General features: G+C 35.1%; 5 protein-coding genes across 7 annotated transcripts; 1 reads left to right on the top strand and 4 right to left on the bottom strand.

Annotated features, from left to right (window-relative positions):
* Positions 1 to 208: 208 nt before the first annotated feature.
* On the top strand, positions 209 to 2,435 carry LOC107227157 (selenoprotein K-like). Its single transcript, XM_015668215.2, has 4 exons — positions 209 to 455; positions 544 to 625; positions 1,414 to 1,512; positions 2,079 to 2,435. The coding sequence occupies exons 1-4, from the start codon at positions 437 to 439 to the stop codon at positions 2,173 to 2,175; spliced, it is 297 nt and encodes a 98-aa protein (XP_015523701.1). The 5' UTR covers positions 209 to 436; the 3' UTR covers positions 2,176 to 2,435.
* On the bottom strand, positions 2,401 to 4,516 carry LOC107226976 (probable palmitoyltransferase ZDHHC24). The gene is made up of 2 exons (XM_015667969.2): positions 4,469 to 4,516; positions 2,401 to 4,279 (listed from the first exon to the last, which is right to left on the bottom strand). Exon 2 carries the CDS (start codon positions 3,990 to 3,992, stop codon positions 3,111 to 3,113), a length of 882 nt encoding a protein of 293 aa, XP_015523455.1. The 5' UTR covers positions 3,993 to 4,279; positions 4,469 to 4,516; the 3' UTR covers positions 2,401 to 3,110.
* A 395-nt stretch (positions 4,517 to 4,911) lies between these two features.
* LOC107226984 (tryptase delta-like) lies at positions 4,912 to 7,101 on the bottom strand. Its single transcript, XM_015667981.2, has one exon. It carries the CDS (start codon positions 6,113 to 6,115, stop codon positions 5,117 to 5,119), a length of 999 nt encoding a protein of 332 aa, XP_015523467.1. The 5' UTR covers positions 6,116 to 7,101; the 3' UTR covers positions 4,912 to 5,116.
* Positions 7,102 to 7,199: 98 nt separating this feature from the next.
* LOC107226956 (hemolymph lipopolysaccharide-binding protein) lies at positions 7,200 to 9,126 on the bottom strand. The gene is made up of 3 exons (XM_015667948.2): positions 8,904 to 9,126; positions 7,855 to 7,936; positions 7,200 to 7,732 (listed from the first exon to the last, which is right to left on the bottom strand). Exons 1-3 carry the CDS (start codon positions 9,019 to 9,021, stop codon positions 7,333 to 7,335), a joined length of 600 nt encoding a protein of 199 aa, XP_015523434.2. The 5' UTR covers positions 9,022 to 9,126; the 3' UTR covers positions 7,200 to 7,332.
* A 3,018-nt stretch (positions 9,127 to 12,144) lies between these two features.
* LOC107226936 (tetraspanin-33) lies at positions 12,145 to 15,810 on the bottom strand. 3 transcript variants are annotated; one of them, XM_046730796.1, is made up of 7 exons: positions 15,422 to 15,810; positions 14,675 to 14,878; positions 13,842 to 14,015; positions 13,519 to 13,650; positions 12,656 to 12,982; positions 12,360 to 12,419; positions 12,145 to 12,258 (listed from the first exon to the last, which is right to left on the bottom strand). In XM_046730796.1, exons 1-5 carry the CDS (start codon positions 15,506 to 15,508, stop codon positions 12,746 to 12,748), a joined length of 834 nt encoding a protein of 277 aa, XP_046586752.1. In that variant the 5' UTR covers positions 15,509 to 15,810; the 3' UTR covers positions 12,145 to 12,258; positions 12,360 to 12,419; positions 12,656 to 12,745. The 3 variants fall into 3 exon arrangements, with proteins under 3 accessions (XP_046586752.1, XP_015523411.1, XP_046586753.1); XM_015667925.2 differs by having other exon boundaries at positions 12,145 to 12,419; XM_046730797.1 differs by lacking the exon at positions 12,360 to 12,419.
* Between the last annotated feature and the right edge of the window lie 1,883 nt (positions 15,811 to 17,693).

Raw genomic sequence — 17,693 nt, 5'->3', positions numbered from 1 at the left:
TTATTCTCGATGTTAGGTGGCCGTGAGCCAAAACTTTCAAGAGCTGAAACTCTGATTTAAAAAAAATAAATGAATAAGGCATTGTAGTTTACCTGATTGTAAAGTTGCATTCATAAATAATAGTGTTACTTTTGTTGGAGTACGCTGATTATTTATTTCACGTTTCAATCAAATTTGAATTTGAATTTTATGACTTTTTAAAGCCTTAACTCGCAGTCACCAGCGGGACGCTGTGGATACCAAACATGACGGATCCGTTTTGCTAGTGATTCTACTACATGCATCGAGTAAGCCATGAAGTAACTCCCGCGTGGCATCATCCCATTATTTCTACATACGAGAGGTCACCAATAGTGGCAAATGACAGCAGGTGACGGAAAGACGTCGCTGAGAAAGTGATAACTGACAAGTGTTCGCGAACCTCCAAGAGTGCGACATGGCTTACGTTTCTCAAGGTAAACGATATATTGACAATTATCGAAAATAAATATTAAAATGTCAAAAACCCAAATATAACGTAAAAAATTTTATACCAATTCTCAGATGGATCTGTGCTCCAGACTGAACCCTGGCCGCGTAGACTGGTTTCATTTTTTTTGGGAATTTTCTACATGTTTTTCATGTTGTAAGTAATAATGACATTAAGCATCCTAAGAGCCCCCCTTTTTGAATAGAAAAAACCCATCTAACCACTGCAAACGGATAGTAGGTAGGCCCACTTTTGGAACGTTTGTGATATGATTATTAACAGGCCCGAGGAAACTGTTTCAAGTTAATTCGTCATTCTGATCCAACGGTAAACTTTTGATTGAAAAACAGAATTTTTTATAAATTACAAGTGTGTAACTTCCCTTGACAATATTTTGATCCAGCCAATACTCGAGGTTATGTTCTGCAGCTAGAACATGCTTTAATTTTGTTTATCAATCAAGAATTGCCCTATACCATTTATTACCAGCATGCAAAAAAAAGTTTATGTAGTACAGAACTCTTATTCATATTTTTATTACACACCTGCTATTAAAAACAGGTGTGCAAATAAATAAATAATTGCATCAAAAGAATCGCTGTCAAACCTGTTACATTCTTCAGAGGTATTGAAGAAAGCAAAATCCATTGACAGAATTTTGTGACCTCATACTTAGATTCACAATCCGATCACTGCCGATATAAATTAACAATTAAAGACAGTTAGGTACGTCCATCTCAAAATTTTGAATGTGATATAAATAGAAGAAGCTATTTCAATATATTTGGTTGGATACTTTCATTCTTTGAATGGTCACAAACTTTTAAGCCGACCAACAATGGATTCCTGTGGTACTATAGTTGGTTACTGATATAAATTTATATTATTAATTCTGAATGATACGAGTATAATTTCTCATGATGATAGAATTTATATATTTATAGTTTCAAGTCATTCGTCAGCCCTGTTTTAAACGCTGTTGGAACATCTGAGGATTCGTACAATCAGGGCACATACAGAAGGGACTACAGGCCTGGCTCAGGGTACATTACAGTATTTATTTAGCTTAAGACTTTCTATCGTTATTAAATTATGCTATGTACAGTATGCTTCAGTAAAATGAAATGGATGATGCAATTCAAAGTTAAGAAAAAAGAATTATACTTTTTGTAAATTATGTATGTATTCATGGCATGTTCGTACACCATAGTCGTGGTACTTTAACATCACTACTTCATGCACAAAAGCGTGTTATTAATCACTTTTATTGCAATGAATATTACTCTTATTACACCAGTTTAATGAAATTTAAGATGATCGATTGTATCAGTTGACTGTGATCTAGTGATTGACTTGTTTTTTTTATTGGCCATGTTTATACTGCATTGATCTGATACAGAACAGGATTAGACAATCAATGTAGGCAAAGCAGAGAATTTATTTTAGAATCTTCCACGTGATTGGTGAACTAGAACTCAATGCAGACAAAAATGACTATTTATTGTCACTCATTATCTGAATTAACAGAATTACACATTCATTTCGAACAAGATATGCATCAGAATTGATTTGTGCTAAGAGCAAGTTTGAGATTTTTTTTTGTATTTAGTCCACCACGTCCACCTTCGCGCAGACTTGGGAGACCAAATACAGGATCATCCAACATTTACACTCCGGGACCATGTGGTGGATGCGGTTGTGGATAAAATTGAGAGCTGAATTTCAACCATTCTTTTCAAGGCATTCACATTTCAAATCACTAAGTCAAATTAAAATCACATGATATGAAATGAGATGGTTGTAAGCTATCTGATGGAAGTAACTGAACTTGTTAAATTTCCTAAATCATATGAAAAATTTAAATACTAATATATTATGAATTATGAAACTAAATGAATACAGTATATTACAGGGAAAAATTTTTTTGTAAATAGAAAAAAAATTTCAAATACATCATTAACCAGAATGTGCTGTGAAATCAAAAGTACCCTGAGAATTCCCGTTTCCAGAACGATGTTTTCCATACTTCTAAAATTTACTCCACTTTCACTGAATGATTATATAGTCTTCCTAAGTTATGTTTGACGATACCGTTTCCAAAACCAAAAACATAAGACATATACTTTTAAATGATGAAACCTTATAATAATGATATATTAAGAAAAAAACAATTCGTGACTCCAGTGATTATAATTCACTAACTAGTGTTGAGGAATAAAATTTGTTCATTGCAAAAGCTGAATGGAATATTGATAATATTTAAGTTTTTAAATTTCTATGTTTGTGTGTGTTCCCCTGCAAGGCACAGCATTTTTCTAAAATGTGCAAAAAGTTGTTTCTGGTTTTTGTGTGTACTGAATGAGATTAATGTCGTGGAAGAATTTGAATGAAAGTATTGCACAGACTAGCAAAATTTATCTCATAAGCAGAAATGCAATTTCAACACCTATATTTCTAACTACAATTCGTGGGGAATGTGTTTCTTAAGATAAATCATTAATATACATCAATTTATAGTTTTTGTTCAATAAACAATGACCAGATGATATAGTTTTTCCATATCTTTTACAAATAATAATAATTTGTTCTTGAGGTTGTGAAACATATTTAAGAACAGAATCACTGCCATGACAAAACAATTTTATCTAGTTTTTTCACTGTTTTGTTTCCACGACGATGCCGTGTCCCAGATGATACCATCATGAGGGAGTATAGACTCAACGTAAGGATTGAATAAGGCAAAATACCACTTATGGCCAAAGACTTCAAGAATGTTTTGTTTAAACCCTAAGTTGTAAGAATAGTCTTTTTTGTTCTTCTCGTTGCAAACCAGTCCTTGAAAAATGAGATGAAAGTGGTAGACGCATAAAACACCCGTGAATAACATTCCGACGACCGATACAATGTACAATAGCAAATAAAATTGTTCGATAGATCCGTCGAAGCCGAAGACAAATATCGCGAGTGGAAATACAACCTTTATAATTGACAAAGGAAATTCAAATTGTATTTTACTCCAAATGAAAAAATTATTGAATATAAATGCATATGCAGTTGCGGCGAATAGATAAAAAATGAACATCAGAAAATATCTATGGTTGTAATGGCCCACGCAACAGCCGGTGAATATACAGTGATGATCACGTTTCAGAATGCAGGTATCACATGTAGGGCAATGCCAGGAACGAGGCGGTGAAAGTGCCTCGCAAGAACTGCATAATCTCCAACCGTCTCGGGCTGTAGCTGCATTAACTGGTACTATTTTCCTCCTTGTACTTGTGTCGCAGAGTACAGTAAATGTAAAGTTACCCACTATATTTAACATCATATAATTTCCCATGAAAAAATGAATGAAATACGTAAGCGTTCCAAACTCGTAGAGGTCCGGTAAAACGATCCAAAGTTCAAACCAATAGATCAGAGGCACTATTACTAAAATAAATGTCATTGAACCAAAATCACTCAGGCTTCTGGGCCATATTTTTTTCCGTATAATCAGTGTCTCATTATGGGATACACGCATTGTAAATAAGGTTACTTTACGAATAACGTAAACAATTCACGTGTAAACAATCGCTCGAAATGTCTCGTCGACGCGTTTTAGCCGGCGTTAATGATTGGTTACTAGTCAGTAGTCACTACTACCTACGGTGGACGGAGTATGTTATAAAGACGTTTACACGTGGTGTGAATGGTGCAGGACGTCGTTGCCATACGTGGCCTACCACACTTCTATAGCCACACCTACTTTTGCAGGGCAGGTATCGGATTTTCGTCCGTACGAGGCGCTCATTCAGTGATTGCGAACAGCTGAAATAAAATTGACCGGGACGTGAGAATGACCGGATAATCTCGAAAATGAGACGCAGTGTCAGACCTCGTTCGTAACATCGAAGAAAGGCGAGGTTCGCGATTTTTCCCTTACTTTCCATTCACTCTTACGCATAGTCTGTTCGAGCACAATCAGTGAGCACAAGTTGTTGGAGAATTCTAACTTACGCCTGACGCTCCGGGAATCGGCAATTCGACTGCATAGTCCGGTTCGCGTTCTACTAGACTTCGCTAGAGTATGAAGTCTATATTTGGCACATTGACCGCATGCAGCTTGGCAGTACTGAGTGGTGCTGATTGGTCTAAACTAGTTGACTGACAGATTGAGATTGCTGTCGGGCAGAGTTCTGACTTGTCACGAATGGTTTGTGCCTATAAGAAAATGCCCCGATAATCTTCTGGTGCGGTTATGTTTTTTACTTTCTAACATAAAACGGAGCTGCGAATCTCGAAATTCGTTTGAAATAACTAAAAAAAATCTGGTTACTAATTCCTTCTACGAAAATTTCGTAAACAATCCCTAACTCATACAGCCACGCCATTTCTACTAGCTATTTACTAGAGAGATACTTATTAATCTACGTATAATAGTCATCAACGATACTAAGAAGTTGATTCGACGATTTTAAAATGTATTTTGAGGGATGGACGGAAATTGTGTTTAATACAGTATCGGAATTTTTCCATATATTTATTTTGTTGAACAAAGTAAACCCATCATCGCGTGTAAGTGTAAAAAATTTCAAAAGCCTACTCAAATTTCCATTTGTTTCCGAACAGTCGATGCCGTCTTGACAATTGGCCCGGGAATATGCCTCAATCACCGATGATTAAAGTGTTGCTAGATTCTGGAGCTACCGGAAACCCTGCTGTATTAACGCTAGGGTCAACAAGAGAAAATAGCCATGGTAGATAGTCAACGATACTGGTGTGCATCGTCGAACTCCCAGGTACACATCCTGCTTTGAACGTTACGGGACTGTCGTATATTGCAGCAGTGTTTATCGCTGCTAGATTCCCGTTAATAAGGACAGGTCCTCCAGAATCCCCGCCACAAGCACTTTGTGGAGCTGACCCTACGCCCCGGGCGCACAATATTCTGTTCGGTATATTTTCAATGTTACAATTCGGGTTACCTCTGCAACGATTCGAACCAGCCTTGTGCTCGGCATTGCACACGTCCCAGGGCACAAGGACCGACTGTCCGCGAAAAAGAGTTTGGGGATATGCGTTGTATCCTATCTTTCCCCAGCCTACGATGGTGGCCGGGGTACCAGGAGGGTAACGGGTGCCTGGTGGGGTAAGTGTGATCGCTTTAAGTCCACCGCTGACCATGTCTTCCACGGTTCTTATAAGAGCGACGTCGAAGGCGTGCCGTCTCGGGTCATACTGGGGGTGGATCACACATTGTGCAGCGTGTATCGGCGGTAGCTGACCACGCTGCGAATTCGAAGGGTATATTTCTATCGCCTGACATCTAGCCCTGACTATACAGTGACACGCAGTGACGATCCAGTAGTTGCTTATTATGCTGCCACCGCAGAGTATTCCGTTCGCGTTGAGTCTCACGAAAAATGGAAAATCTGCGGGATTGGCTTGCTGTCCATTTATGATGCGCCTGCCAGAATCGTTGTCACTGTACGGCGATGCGAGCACGGTTGACCTTGAGCTTCCATGGAGAAGAAGTAGTAACGGAACGCACGTCAGAATAGCGGAAAAAGTATTGAGCTTCATGATGATCGTGGGTCCGCAGCACTTTGTTTTCGATCCAGACTTACTCCCTGATTCATATACCGTGTGCAATCCACTTATCATTCAATCGTCGCAACTGTGTTGAGAAAATTACTTTCAGGTTCATTCGAATTTCATTACACTTGTTGTTCATAAGCTGCGCGATTCAATGGTGCCATTGCGAATTCGTCACACGTGATAAGCGTCACGCCTCGATAGATCGATTATAGCCTGTTCAAATGAAAATTTACCGCAGGAGTGCTTTATACACTTGTCTCGAAAACAGTGTGATCTGAAATGTTTCTGATGAATTTGTTCAACTGTAATAAAAAAATTCTTATTCACTAATGTGGTTCAATCTTAAGAAGGGAATCCAGTGAAATGTCAATAATATCGAGTTTTTTGTTTTTTAAATAACTTTTCGCAGATGATTGCATTTTTTTTCAGGACACATACTACCGTGATCTAAATTTTGTTCGAAGGAATATTTGATCACATCTTTTTTAGTCATTTTAAAAACGAAAAACTCGATATTATCAAAATTTCACCGGAATTCCCCGTTAACTCTTTCTGCTTTATTTTATCCATTACTTTCGAATCATGACCACGTGATTTAGACTTGCAACCTTATCTGCTATAGCCCACAACCATTTTTAAATATATGCGTTTTAATATTTCAGATTGGCCAAATTCGCTGCGTGTATATCTGTATTATTTACGGCATGAAAATGTAGCGTTGTCATCTTGAACTGATATTTTTGGCGATGATGTGAATACGGTTCTTTAATAATTCGTGTTTTCATTCCCAATTCATCAGTTTCGAGTGGTTGCAAGGTTTTTCATTCTGGTGATTATTTAATACCACTTGAAGCGGAGAAATCTGTGTGTGATCATGTAAACTAAATCGATACTTGCCGTTGAATTAAAAATAATCATCTTTCATCCATCATTAAAGCGATCATGCTTCATCAATAATAAACAATCAAAGAATTATATGAACTGAAAAATTGTGAACAGACTGCGATATACAATTAATTGGTAAAAACTATGTACTAAAATTGACGGCTGAGCAAAAATCCTCTGAAAGTTTCGGAACAACGTAAGATTGAACTTGAAACTCTTTTCAGCAGAACAGGTCTGCTGCTGCTGTAAAAAATAATAATAATAATTTATCATAGATATAAAGATTTATTCTGTATATATTTGTCTGAAAGACGGTTCTATTATTTAATATTCTACGTTATTTATCAACGACATACTGTCTGCCACTAAAAATCGATCACTCCTGTTAGATGTCTTCATCAGTAGATTGGTAACTCGCATATAAAACCAAACTGTGTACCGCAATTGATATCGTTAAGTCCGCCACTTTTGTGCAATGATCCGCAATTTTCGGCACCACCCGCATTGTCTGGTTGTCCATCTGCCCACTCGCCGAAACCAGCTTTCGCCAACGTCTGACCGTGAATGGTCACATATTGGCCTTCCCGATAAAGATCGTGAAATCCAATACTGGCAAAATCCGGATGAGGTGATCCAGTGATTGGAGATGATTTTTTGAACAACTCAGTGACTACTTTCGCTTCGGCTATGGAGTTGAGAATGGCCAAGTGACCACCCTCCTCTTCGCAAGTCATTCGTGCATCGTTCCAAGGAACAGCTCGCGTGTGAACTTTGTAACCGCCAATATTCGGCGTGTACCTGCGTACGTAAAATATTCAGAAAACTGGACGGGAGTTCTATAAAATTTGTCACGCGGAGTGCACTAGTGTACAGTTAGAAGAAATATATACTCTGATCAACTATTGATAGTGAAGGCTTACGTGTAATCGTCTCTTTTGGCGAACGGTTGATTCCACTGCGGGTAGGCCGGTCTCGGCATATAACGTGAATCCCAACTGCAACCTATTCATAGGAAATATATACCTCTATGCATAACTACTAAGGAAAACCTGTGGATGATTACCGCGAGAGTTTAAATTAGAAAAAAAATATATATAATACGAATTACAAACAATTGATTATAACAAATACACTACTTGAAACGATAACGAAAAACAATAATAATATTCTACTACAATAACTACATATATGTTATGATTACAAGATCAACCTTATACCACATCTGTTTTTAATTCTGGAACACAGATCTTTTCTTTGAAAAAAAAAAATAATCTAGATATAATCTTAGTAAACAATTAAGAGTTGAACATTTTCCGGTAAAATCGAACGTTCAAATTAAATGGGATGCATAAAATTGTCATGCCCATCTTCTGATACATTTGAGATCTTTCAATCGCTGTAATTCCGAGATCGTTGCGCGATTCTTTTTTAAACTGAAATGATGATTTATTTCGATATAAGCACACGTTACAAAAAGGATCAGGCAATGTTTCGTGTTTATCATTTGAATATAAAGTCCTGAAAATTTCAGATTTTTTGATCGAGCCGTTTGCTAGATTGTCGCCAGACTTGGTCGGGACAAATAGAGACAAAAGCTGACCGATAATTTTACAACAACGAGTTATTGGACATTGAAGGCACAAAAGCGCAAAGTTTCGTTGAAGTTAGGAAGTAATTTTCGATCGAAACCAATACTTTTCTTGTATCATCACAGACGGTAAAAATTACAAAAGTAATTGGGTTGGATTGTGAATTCTTATAATAGAAGATTGTGCATCAAGGAGCTAAAGTAGGTCTTTTTATGCCAAGCGTAAGTTTACGAAGTACAGTGCAAACCGAAGACGAATACTGCAAATACGCGTGGTGAGACTGTCGCACGATGCCTTACGATAACAAAAGTATGGCTCACAAATGAATTTATTTAACATGTAAGTAAATGATTACCCTTTCTTTCACGGGAAACACTTACCGAATGATGGTTGATAAAACCAGTTTGTCGCAGAATGAGCGGCTGGTTGCTGTGCCGTTGTCAGTGTGGCATAGAACAATATTTGAATCACGCTGAAGATAATTGCCATGGCTGACATTTATTGTAAGATATACCGAAAGCTTTACTAGTTTCGGCGTCTCATGTATTCCGCACAAAGTTAACTGTGGCCTGTTCTGTTTCGATGCCTCAGGATACTCAGAAACCAGTGACGTGTGTTTCATTCTATCTCATCATATTATTATCGCAAGGAAATGACTAATAACAATACCGCAATGTTTATTTATAACTGAAAATACTTGAGTTGTTCACCATTTCAGACCGTGAAACATTCAATACAATGTCTCACTCAATGAGAGACTAATCTCATTTGTGCGCATGAAATGTTTCATTTGAATTCCAAAGTTTTATTTATGTATGATAGTTATTTTCTATTTTTGTACAATCATGTATAAAATTTACGCAATCTTCAAGCAGTACATCGGTGCAACTTTTCGATGATATAATCGATGTTATTCTTATCTGGACGTGACAGAGAAATTTTGCCACGATATTCGTACCAAACACCGCGAAACCTGAACATACTTTTCCATTACGATCAAGTTGTAATTGTAAAACATTATCCATATATCGCATGCGAATATTGATGCGAAATTTACTTCCAAGTCTGAATAAAGACAGATTCAAGTGTTTTTCCATATATTTTGTATATATTCAATATTGTCAGTCACAAAATCCGTATAATAATAATAATAATAATAATAATTTGAATAAAAATTTAAAAACAGAAAATCTGAATAAAGACAGATTCAAGTGTTTTTCCATATATTTTAGTATATTCAATATTGTAAGTCACCGAATCCGTATAATTAAAATAATAATTTGAACAATGAAAATTTAAAACAAGCCTGAATAAACACATATATGCAAGCATAATTCCATATATTTTAGATTATTCAATATTGTAGGTCACAGAACCCGTATAATAACTAAAATAGTAATTTGAACGGTAAAAAAATTGTTAAAAAAGCTTGAATAAACACAGATACAAGTGTTTTTCCATATATTTTAGTGTATTCAATATTTTAAGTCACAGAATCCGTATAATAATTAAAATAATAATTTGAACAACAGAAAACATAAAAAAAGCCTGAATAAAAACATATGCAAGTATTTTTCCATGTATTTTAGTATACTCAGTATATGGCAATTCTGTATGTCACAGAATTTGAATAATAATTGACAATCTTTTTAATTATTGTAATTTATTTATGAAGGTGACAAAGAGCTATGACACTAATGTGGACTTAGACCTAGATAAAGAACTACACATCTATCAATTGATAGTTTCCTCTTTAATTTATAAAAATTTTTAAATACAAGTAGTAAGTATACAAAATCAAATTTTTTTTATGCTTATTGTCAGATCTTAGTAAAAAAAAAAAAAAAAAACTTAAAACCTCAAAACGCTCGAAATTTTTAATTCGCTAATAAATCTGTTTTGGCACTAGACTTTCCTTGATGCCGATTTAACAGTAGGTATGTTTAAGAAAGTTTAATTCATATTATAAAATTTCTTATGCCATTTGGACTATCGGCAGCGATTATTTGTGCATATAAACTGCATGTAACACATACAGTTTTACAATTGAAGAGTATATATAATATATTCTGTTGTCAGATAGGTAATCAAAGTCAATTCGATACTAAACGTCATAATAAATAATTATCATTATATGGGTGATGTTTGTAGTGCAGACAAATCTACATATACATCATGGACTCTACACCTAGAATAGGTGTTGTAATGCAATGTTGTAATCAAATTCTTTACCAATGAGGTGACGCACAGGCATATCCCAGGTCTCCACTACAGTGGTACTTCGCGATAGTTTACCCATTGTGACTTAGCAATCCATAGAAATTACAAATGAACACGGAAGTTACAACTTGTGCAGTCAAAAAATAGTCTGGCGATTATTCAGCATGTATGCGTGATGATGGATGATAGAAACTATGATTAGAAAGAGATTCACAGCTGTAAAGGAAGAATATTCACCAACTATTGCTGGGTATGCACTATTATAGATAGACTATCCGATGCGGGTTATACTTCGTCCTCTATTTCTTCTCACACTATGATGAGGAACTACTATTTTGAATATTCAGGCTGCATGTACCGAAGAGACGTGCTACGTTGTGGAATAAATAAGAACGTAGTATTATATTTGAATCCGTTAAGTTACCTTTTCCTTCAAAAACACTGATTCTAAAGTATTTATTAGATGTTTTTATAAAATGTTTTACCATCAATCGGATAAAACAAAGTATCTGGGTAAAATGAATATTACGAATGAACTCTGTGAATAGTATGGTTAGTTTTCAGTTTTAGTGATTTGCAGTAAGAAAGTGATGATATGAAGCAGTCTCTAAATACAAATATACCCCTTCAATATTCATAGAAAAACATATGAATGGTAAAAAAAGGAATCGCAAAATACAGTCAAGAAATAACATTCACTCGATAGTATAGATGATATTAGTTGCCCTCGTAGCTTTGGGAAAAAGGGCAGCTATTATTGTAGCAAATCATAGTAATTCATGCTTTCGTTTGTTAGCAAGCTATTCAGACAAAGAGATTCAAACTCTGCACGAGCATCGTAGATGCGAGTTTCTCACTGTTGCTCGTTTTTTGAGCTCTAATCTTTGAACATATTTGTTTCCCGTTAAAAGTACAGTGTTTCAATTAACCAGGTATAAAGAAGCAACTTTTATTTTCATTTTTCGTCAAGCCATGGGGGCAAATTCTTTCGATTACCTATTAATTACATTATTTGTTATTTTTATACGTTCTTATTATTTGATTCAGGCTGCCAATCTCCCTAAGCTATATCAAGTTACAGATCTATCATTGAAACACCACACTTGTTTACTGAAATATGAACGGCTATCAATTGCTGTCAATGTAACGTTTGATGAGAGTCTTGTTTTTAATAATCATGTCTGATATTTGCAAAACCAACTTTGCAGATGGAAAGAATCTCACACTTTACGGAGGACTAATATGAAATAATATGTATTTCAAAGAAACCACTTTCTCATAACTTGAATTACAATATGTAATGAGAAAGATTATTTGTGTGCAATAGACACCATTCTTTTTTTCATCGAATAGCATTATATTCCGCTGTCATTCACCAACCGAAAATATAGCAGGTTATTATTTTTCAAACTCGCACCCCCTGCTCAAATATTTGAGGCATCTGTTTCAGCCATAACAGTGTTTTATACTACCTAATTAGAGTGTTTTTGTGACATATGTGACGTAGCCTGAAAACTGTAAAAAAGGAAACAGATAAACAAACAAAGATAAATATTATACCCAAAATGCTAATACTAGATTATTAAGAGCGGTTTTCAGTTTACGAGATAACTTACTTTGTAATAATAAAGAAAAATTAAAACAATAATCTTGGTAGGCGCATTCCACTTTACCATCTAAGTAAAAAACAAAAAAAGATAAATGAATTAAGTTCGTTTAAAAATAAAAGGAAAATGACAACGTATCATGAATACCTATATAATTCAAGACACGAATTTAATTAGCTTTTGCCCAGGTGTAAATGAAAATAACTTCTAAAATAAAGAACTAATCTGATGAGGGAAAGAATGCAAAGGACATAAAGTGAGATGGCAAACACAACGAGTAGAGCCATTCGAGCATTTACACTGACTTCGGTTTCTTGGCTTCTGGATTGACAGCTGGCCACCTGCCTGCCGTTCGAAGAGGTGATTTGGTAGCGGTAGGTGGCCTGAGGTCAGGCTCAGGAGTGCCAACGTGACTTTTGCAATTCGATCTGGCCTTCCAAAGTTTTTGCCAGATAAATTACAAATAACTGACTGAGCGCTATGCCCAAAGCTATACCAGCTATAGCGTACAAGTTACGTTCTGCCCAACTCCGTACTCTCTCTATACAGCCATTAGTCCATACTTTCTTGCTCGCTTCTGGAAGTGTCAAGTTTTGTGCCTTGTAACCGCACATAATGTTTACCAATCCACTCTGAAATTTAAACCATTATTCAATAGTTACTGAGTTAAAGTACAGGTTAGTATTAGAAATTTTTAGGTGAGTTCCCACATCTTGTCGGAAAGTGAGCTGAAGTAGAACAACTCGAATCAGATTTATTTCTGGCTCTAAAATCGTCACTTCTGCACGATGTGCAAAATTGCATTGAAGATTGAAAATTTCTCATACGTAGTAAACAACGGCAGTGTTTCTACGTATGTAGCTAGGCACGTGGGTTTAACAATTTTCATTACTGCCCCCTCAATCGTCAACCCTCAACATGGGTTATCGTAAATAAATATCACACAAAATAGTAGGGATTTATTATGAACGTAGTTCAATCAATATTGTCTGAAATTCAGTAAATTTTAACAAAGCAAAACGCACTCACATTTTGCAAACTGAGTAAACAATTTTTTTTCTTTGTTCTGTTACTTCGACGTTATTAATTGAAGAAATCTGACCTATTCAAAAGTGATTGGATTGTTGTACTTTTTCTAGGTAGCTTAAGACTGATAAAATTGACTTACAGAAATGTTGGTAGCATTCATACAACATGAAAATGGTACTCCACAGTTCTCAACACTCGGACTAGAACAGTTGAAGTACTCATTCTTTCCCCAATCCCGATAGCCCTCACCACTCAGGCCGCAACATTTAAACTGTAAGGCAAGGTGTAAAGATGAGATATCGTCGTTCAAGCGATAGCTATATTACATTTAGTAATTTAGTGAATGCTGAAAAGGTTTGATTAATTTTACAACATTTACATAGTTAGAGATAAATGATTATTTAGAAGTTACCAGCAAACATTCGCTTGGCAAAATTTGCATATGAAAAAATATTTTCTTACCTCTTTTTGTCCAAAATCTATGAAATTTTGCAGATCAGGGTCTTCACGGTAAGTTTGGATAATTTTATCAGTGAGTGAATCTTCTAACAACGACTGCAAGGTATGTGGGAATACAAAGCCTACGATTGCAACTCCCATCTCCAGTAAAAAGAAGACCAATAGACACAGCGAGTACTAGACGAAAATTAATTATTATTTAGCAACACTATTTTCGTTTTCAACTTAATTTTTTGCCAAAAGTAATAATAGAAAGAATATCCAATGTTAGTCACCAATTGTAAAAGTGGGACACATTCTTGACAATTAGTAGTACTAATAGCAGTCAACAATGCAACTCATAGCGCCGATATTCCATGATTAAAAATTCAGAAATCATGGGTAATTTACTAGGTGAAATATCATCATTCTTACATATTGAAAGGGATTTAAGCGCGAGTGACGCTATGGAGTGTCATGGTATGAACTGTGAACTAAAAGTGGGGCCAACTTTTGTTATCACTGAGCGTAGGCCTTAAGTAATCTCCCGATAATTACTTTTCGCTTTAGAACTAATTCATTACAACAAAATTAACATTTTCTCAACTGTTTGTAAATGTATACGCAACATATAATACAAATTTTTAATGATTAAATCATAAGCAGGGGTTCCTCTGCTTACGCATTCAGATAATTTTTCAAAAGTTAACATTGAGATATTTGTGATCACATCAAAGTGTACAAAAATAGCGAAAATCATTTGCAAGGGCATATTGCGTGTGCAAAGTTCAGAATATCAGTTAAATGACAACCATGGAAAAACGTAATTTTAATGTAGTATTATGATATATACTAACAAATTTAAGCAGGCAGGTATTTTCACGAAGCGCTCCAACGCAGCCTGCAAAGCTGACAACAAAGACAACTCCGCCGGCAATCACCATAACCAGTGAGATATTCAAAACGACATCGTACACATTTTCCACTCTCACAGAACCAGTCGCCTGCCATTTGTCCACAAACGCGTAAAGGCCAACGCCTATCAGCAAACCGCCAAATAGCTGGATAAGATTAAAAGTTACACCGCTCATTAGATATGATTATTTAATGCTAAGTATTGATTAACAAAGGATGACTAATGGGCAAGATATTTTTTATTTCACTAGACAAAATCCAACAAAATATCTGAAAGGTGTCAAAAACAGAATGTCAAAAATGTTGTTTTGAAGAAATGGGAAGTATAAAAACCAATTTTTAGTCAACTAAATGAGAGAAAACTTTGTTGGCGAAATTCTGCTTACAGTACACTGTAGAAACATTTTTGTAGAATTTTAGTATAACTGCCTTCCAACCGATCGTATGATGGTGCGTAAATATGTGTAAAAATAACAAGATTGGGGGTTGTCAGTTTGGTCAGAAATTCAATATTAAAAAAAATATCGATTTTCTGGTCATAAAGGGTGGGATAAAATTTTATACTAAATCTAAATTGTTAAATTTTAATATTCTTTTGCAAAGTTCTTAGAATTACTTGTATATACGTAGGAATGGTGAACTAGTGAATACTCGTACGGGATTAAAGATTTAAAAAAAAAACAACGTACCCAAAATACGAAGTTCAGCAGGAAAATCATGTATTTCACGCACGAACTTACGTACGTGAAATTATTTGTACGTCGACGATTATTCATCGTGAGTTAAAAATTGTCTGGGAAATGATCTTGCTTTGTTTTTTCCTAGAAACCCGATGATATGTCCGTCAAACACCCCACCTTAAAGCACATACACTCACAATTTATGAATACTAAACATCTTCGAGTTCTACCTTCACAGCTATTCGTGTCGATGATTGCAATACCGCTTTATTCATTAAACAAAACTGTAAATAATTCCTTATCTAACCACAATACGGAATGAACAAGTATCAGTGGATGTATTTTTGACAGCTAGATCGTCCTGCACCATTGTGGTCCATATCCACAGTTCCTTGATTAACGCCTGAAACCAAACAGATTACTCTAGAGTTCTGTCGTCCTTAGATTCTGGACACTGATTCTACATAGAGTTTTCTGGCAGTAGTAACATATAAAATCCATCAGGTAGCGTATTACTTCCCTGAATTTGATTCCAACGGCAAGGTGTGTGTGAGCTAGGCGTCCCTATTAAAAATGATTACAGCCTATGATTATATCTTTAATTAAATCACATTAAAAAAAAACGCGAATCATCAGATATAATAGACAAAAAATAATATAGTCAACTGTATATGATTTTTTATCTAGTGCATTTGCTAATTCATGATTTTGTAATTTATTACATGATTTTTTATAAATTTTTTTAAATTCACAAGATAAATCGTGTAATAAATTACATGTTGATTTCGGTCACAACATCTTGAGATTTATTAGATAAACATTTATGACTAGAAATCATGCAGAAAACGCTCTCGAAACTTAAGAATTTGCATTGAAATTTTGTATACTTTAACACGTTTCAATACGATTTTCTGTATTAATCCATCCTAATCTACATGTATGTATATAATTTTAGCCAAAGAAGGTTTTCTTATTTAACTTTGCTTATACGTAGTTCAAAGCGTCTATTTCGAATGATTCCGAATGTGATCAAAAAATAGTCGAATCTTATGCCTTCCGTGATTGTGAATAATGACAAATATGCTGGAAGGAATAAAAAAATTTGTGGTTCAGAGCGTCGGATTCGTGCACACTTGAGGACCTTTGAGGAACGCTATCTCATCATACCGCACCTGGCAAGCGGCAGCCAGAAGCTGAACATTCCAATTTTTGCCTCACAGAAAAATAAAAGTGTCACCGTATCCCTTTTGCCATACCACCAAAGGGAAAGGTTTAGTTCACATAACGTAACTTCATCATAATTTATTTAAGAAAAGCGGATGAGCTACAGCGTTCGTACAAAGTCAGAGGTTTCTTTTTTTTTTTATACACGGGTTTTCGCCCGTAGATAATTGAATTAATAAGTATTATCCCTTCTTGTTAAAAAATTAAAAATATAATGGTACAATGTACATTCTACATATATATGGTATTATCAGATTTATTATTGGCGCTACATTAGACTAAAACTTTTAAGTATTGTACCATAAGGGTGCAAGCCACCGTCATTTTTCGTGTGATGCTGCCTAGAAGAGCATAACATCTTATTAAATAAAATTTTTATTATTTTATCTGGTATTCTCCATTTTTACGATTCCGCTTGAGCCAGAAGATCATCACGTAAGAAAAAAGCTTTGTAATGATGAAAAAATCATTCTCGCAACAGGATTAGGCTGTGTATAACAGATAGGTTGATAGGTAAAAAAATATGTTTGATCCTAGAGGCGTAACTCCGTGAGAAGCATCAAATATAAAGGTTACAAAAAATTTTCTGACTGAATTAACATAAGGAATAACTCAATTATTTGCAATAATGCTTATTGGTGCTAACTTATAATCATCACTATTAACTTTCAATCTACTACCAAAAATTATTGCTTGTGCCTTAAAAGCATTTAATTTGGAACAATTAAGTTCACGCCAATTGACAAATTCATTATTCAACATATCAACATGTTGGTTTACTTTTAATGGATAACAAGATAAATATACAATCAAATCGTCTGCATGGAATATAATGACGTATTTTTACGATATCAAAGTTTGTGGCAGCAAATCAACCGTGTATGAATATCGTAAACCGCAAGTTGAAATTTTTTTTTTAAATATTTCGAATTTAAATACATTACGTATCTCGCTTGAATCTTATTCAAAAGGCTTTAATAAGGTTCTACCTTCGGTTCGAATGCGATTTGAGCAAAAAGATTTTGCCATGGGTGTTGCCAGGAATTGTAAAAATGCG

The sequence above is a fragment of the Neodiprion lecontei genome, chromosome 2, assembly GCF_021901455.1.
Source record: "Neodiprion lecontei isolate iyNeoLeco1 chromosome 2, iyNeoLeco1.1, whole genome shotgun sequence".
In the NCBI taxonomy this organism is placed as follows: Eukaryota; Metazoa; Arthropoda; class Insecta; order Hymenoptera; family Diprionidae; genus Neodiprion; species Neodiprion lecontei.
This window is presented reverse-complemented; position numbering and strand designations above follow the sequence as displayed.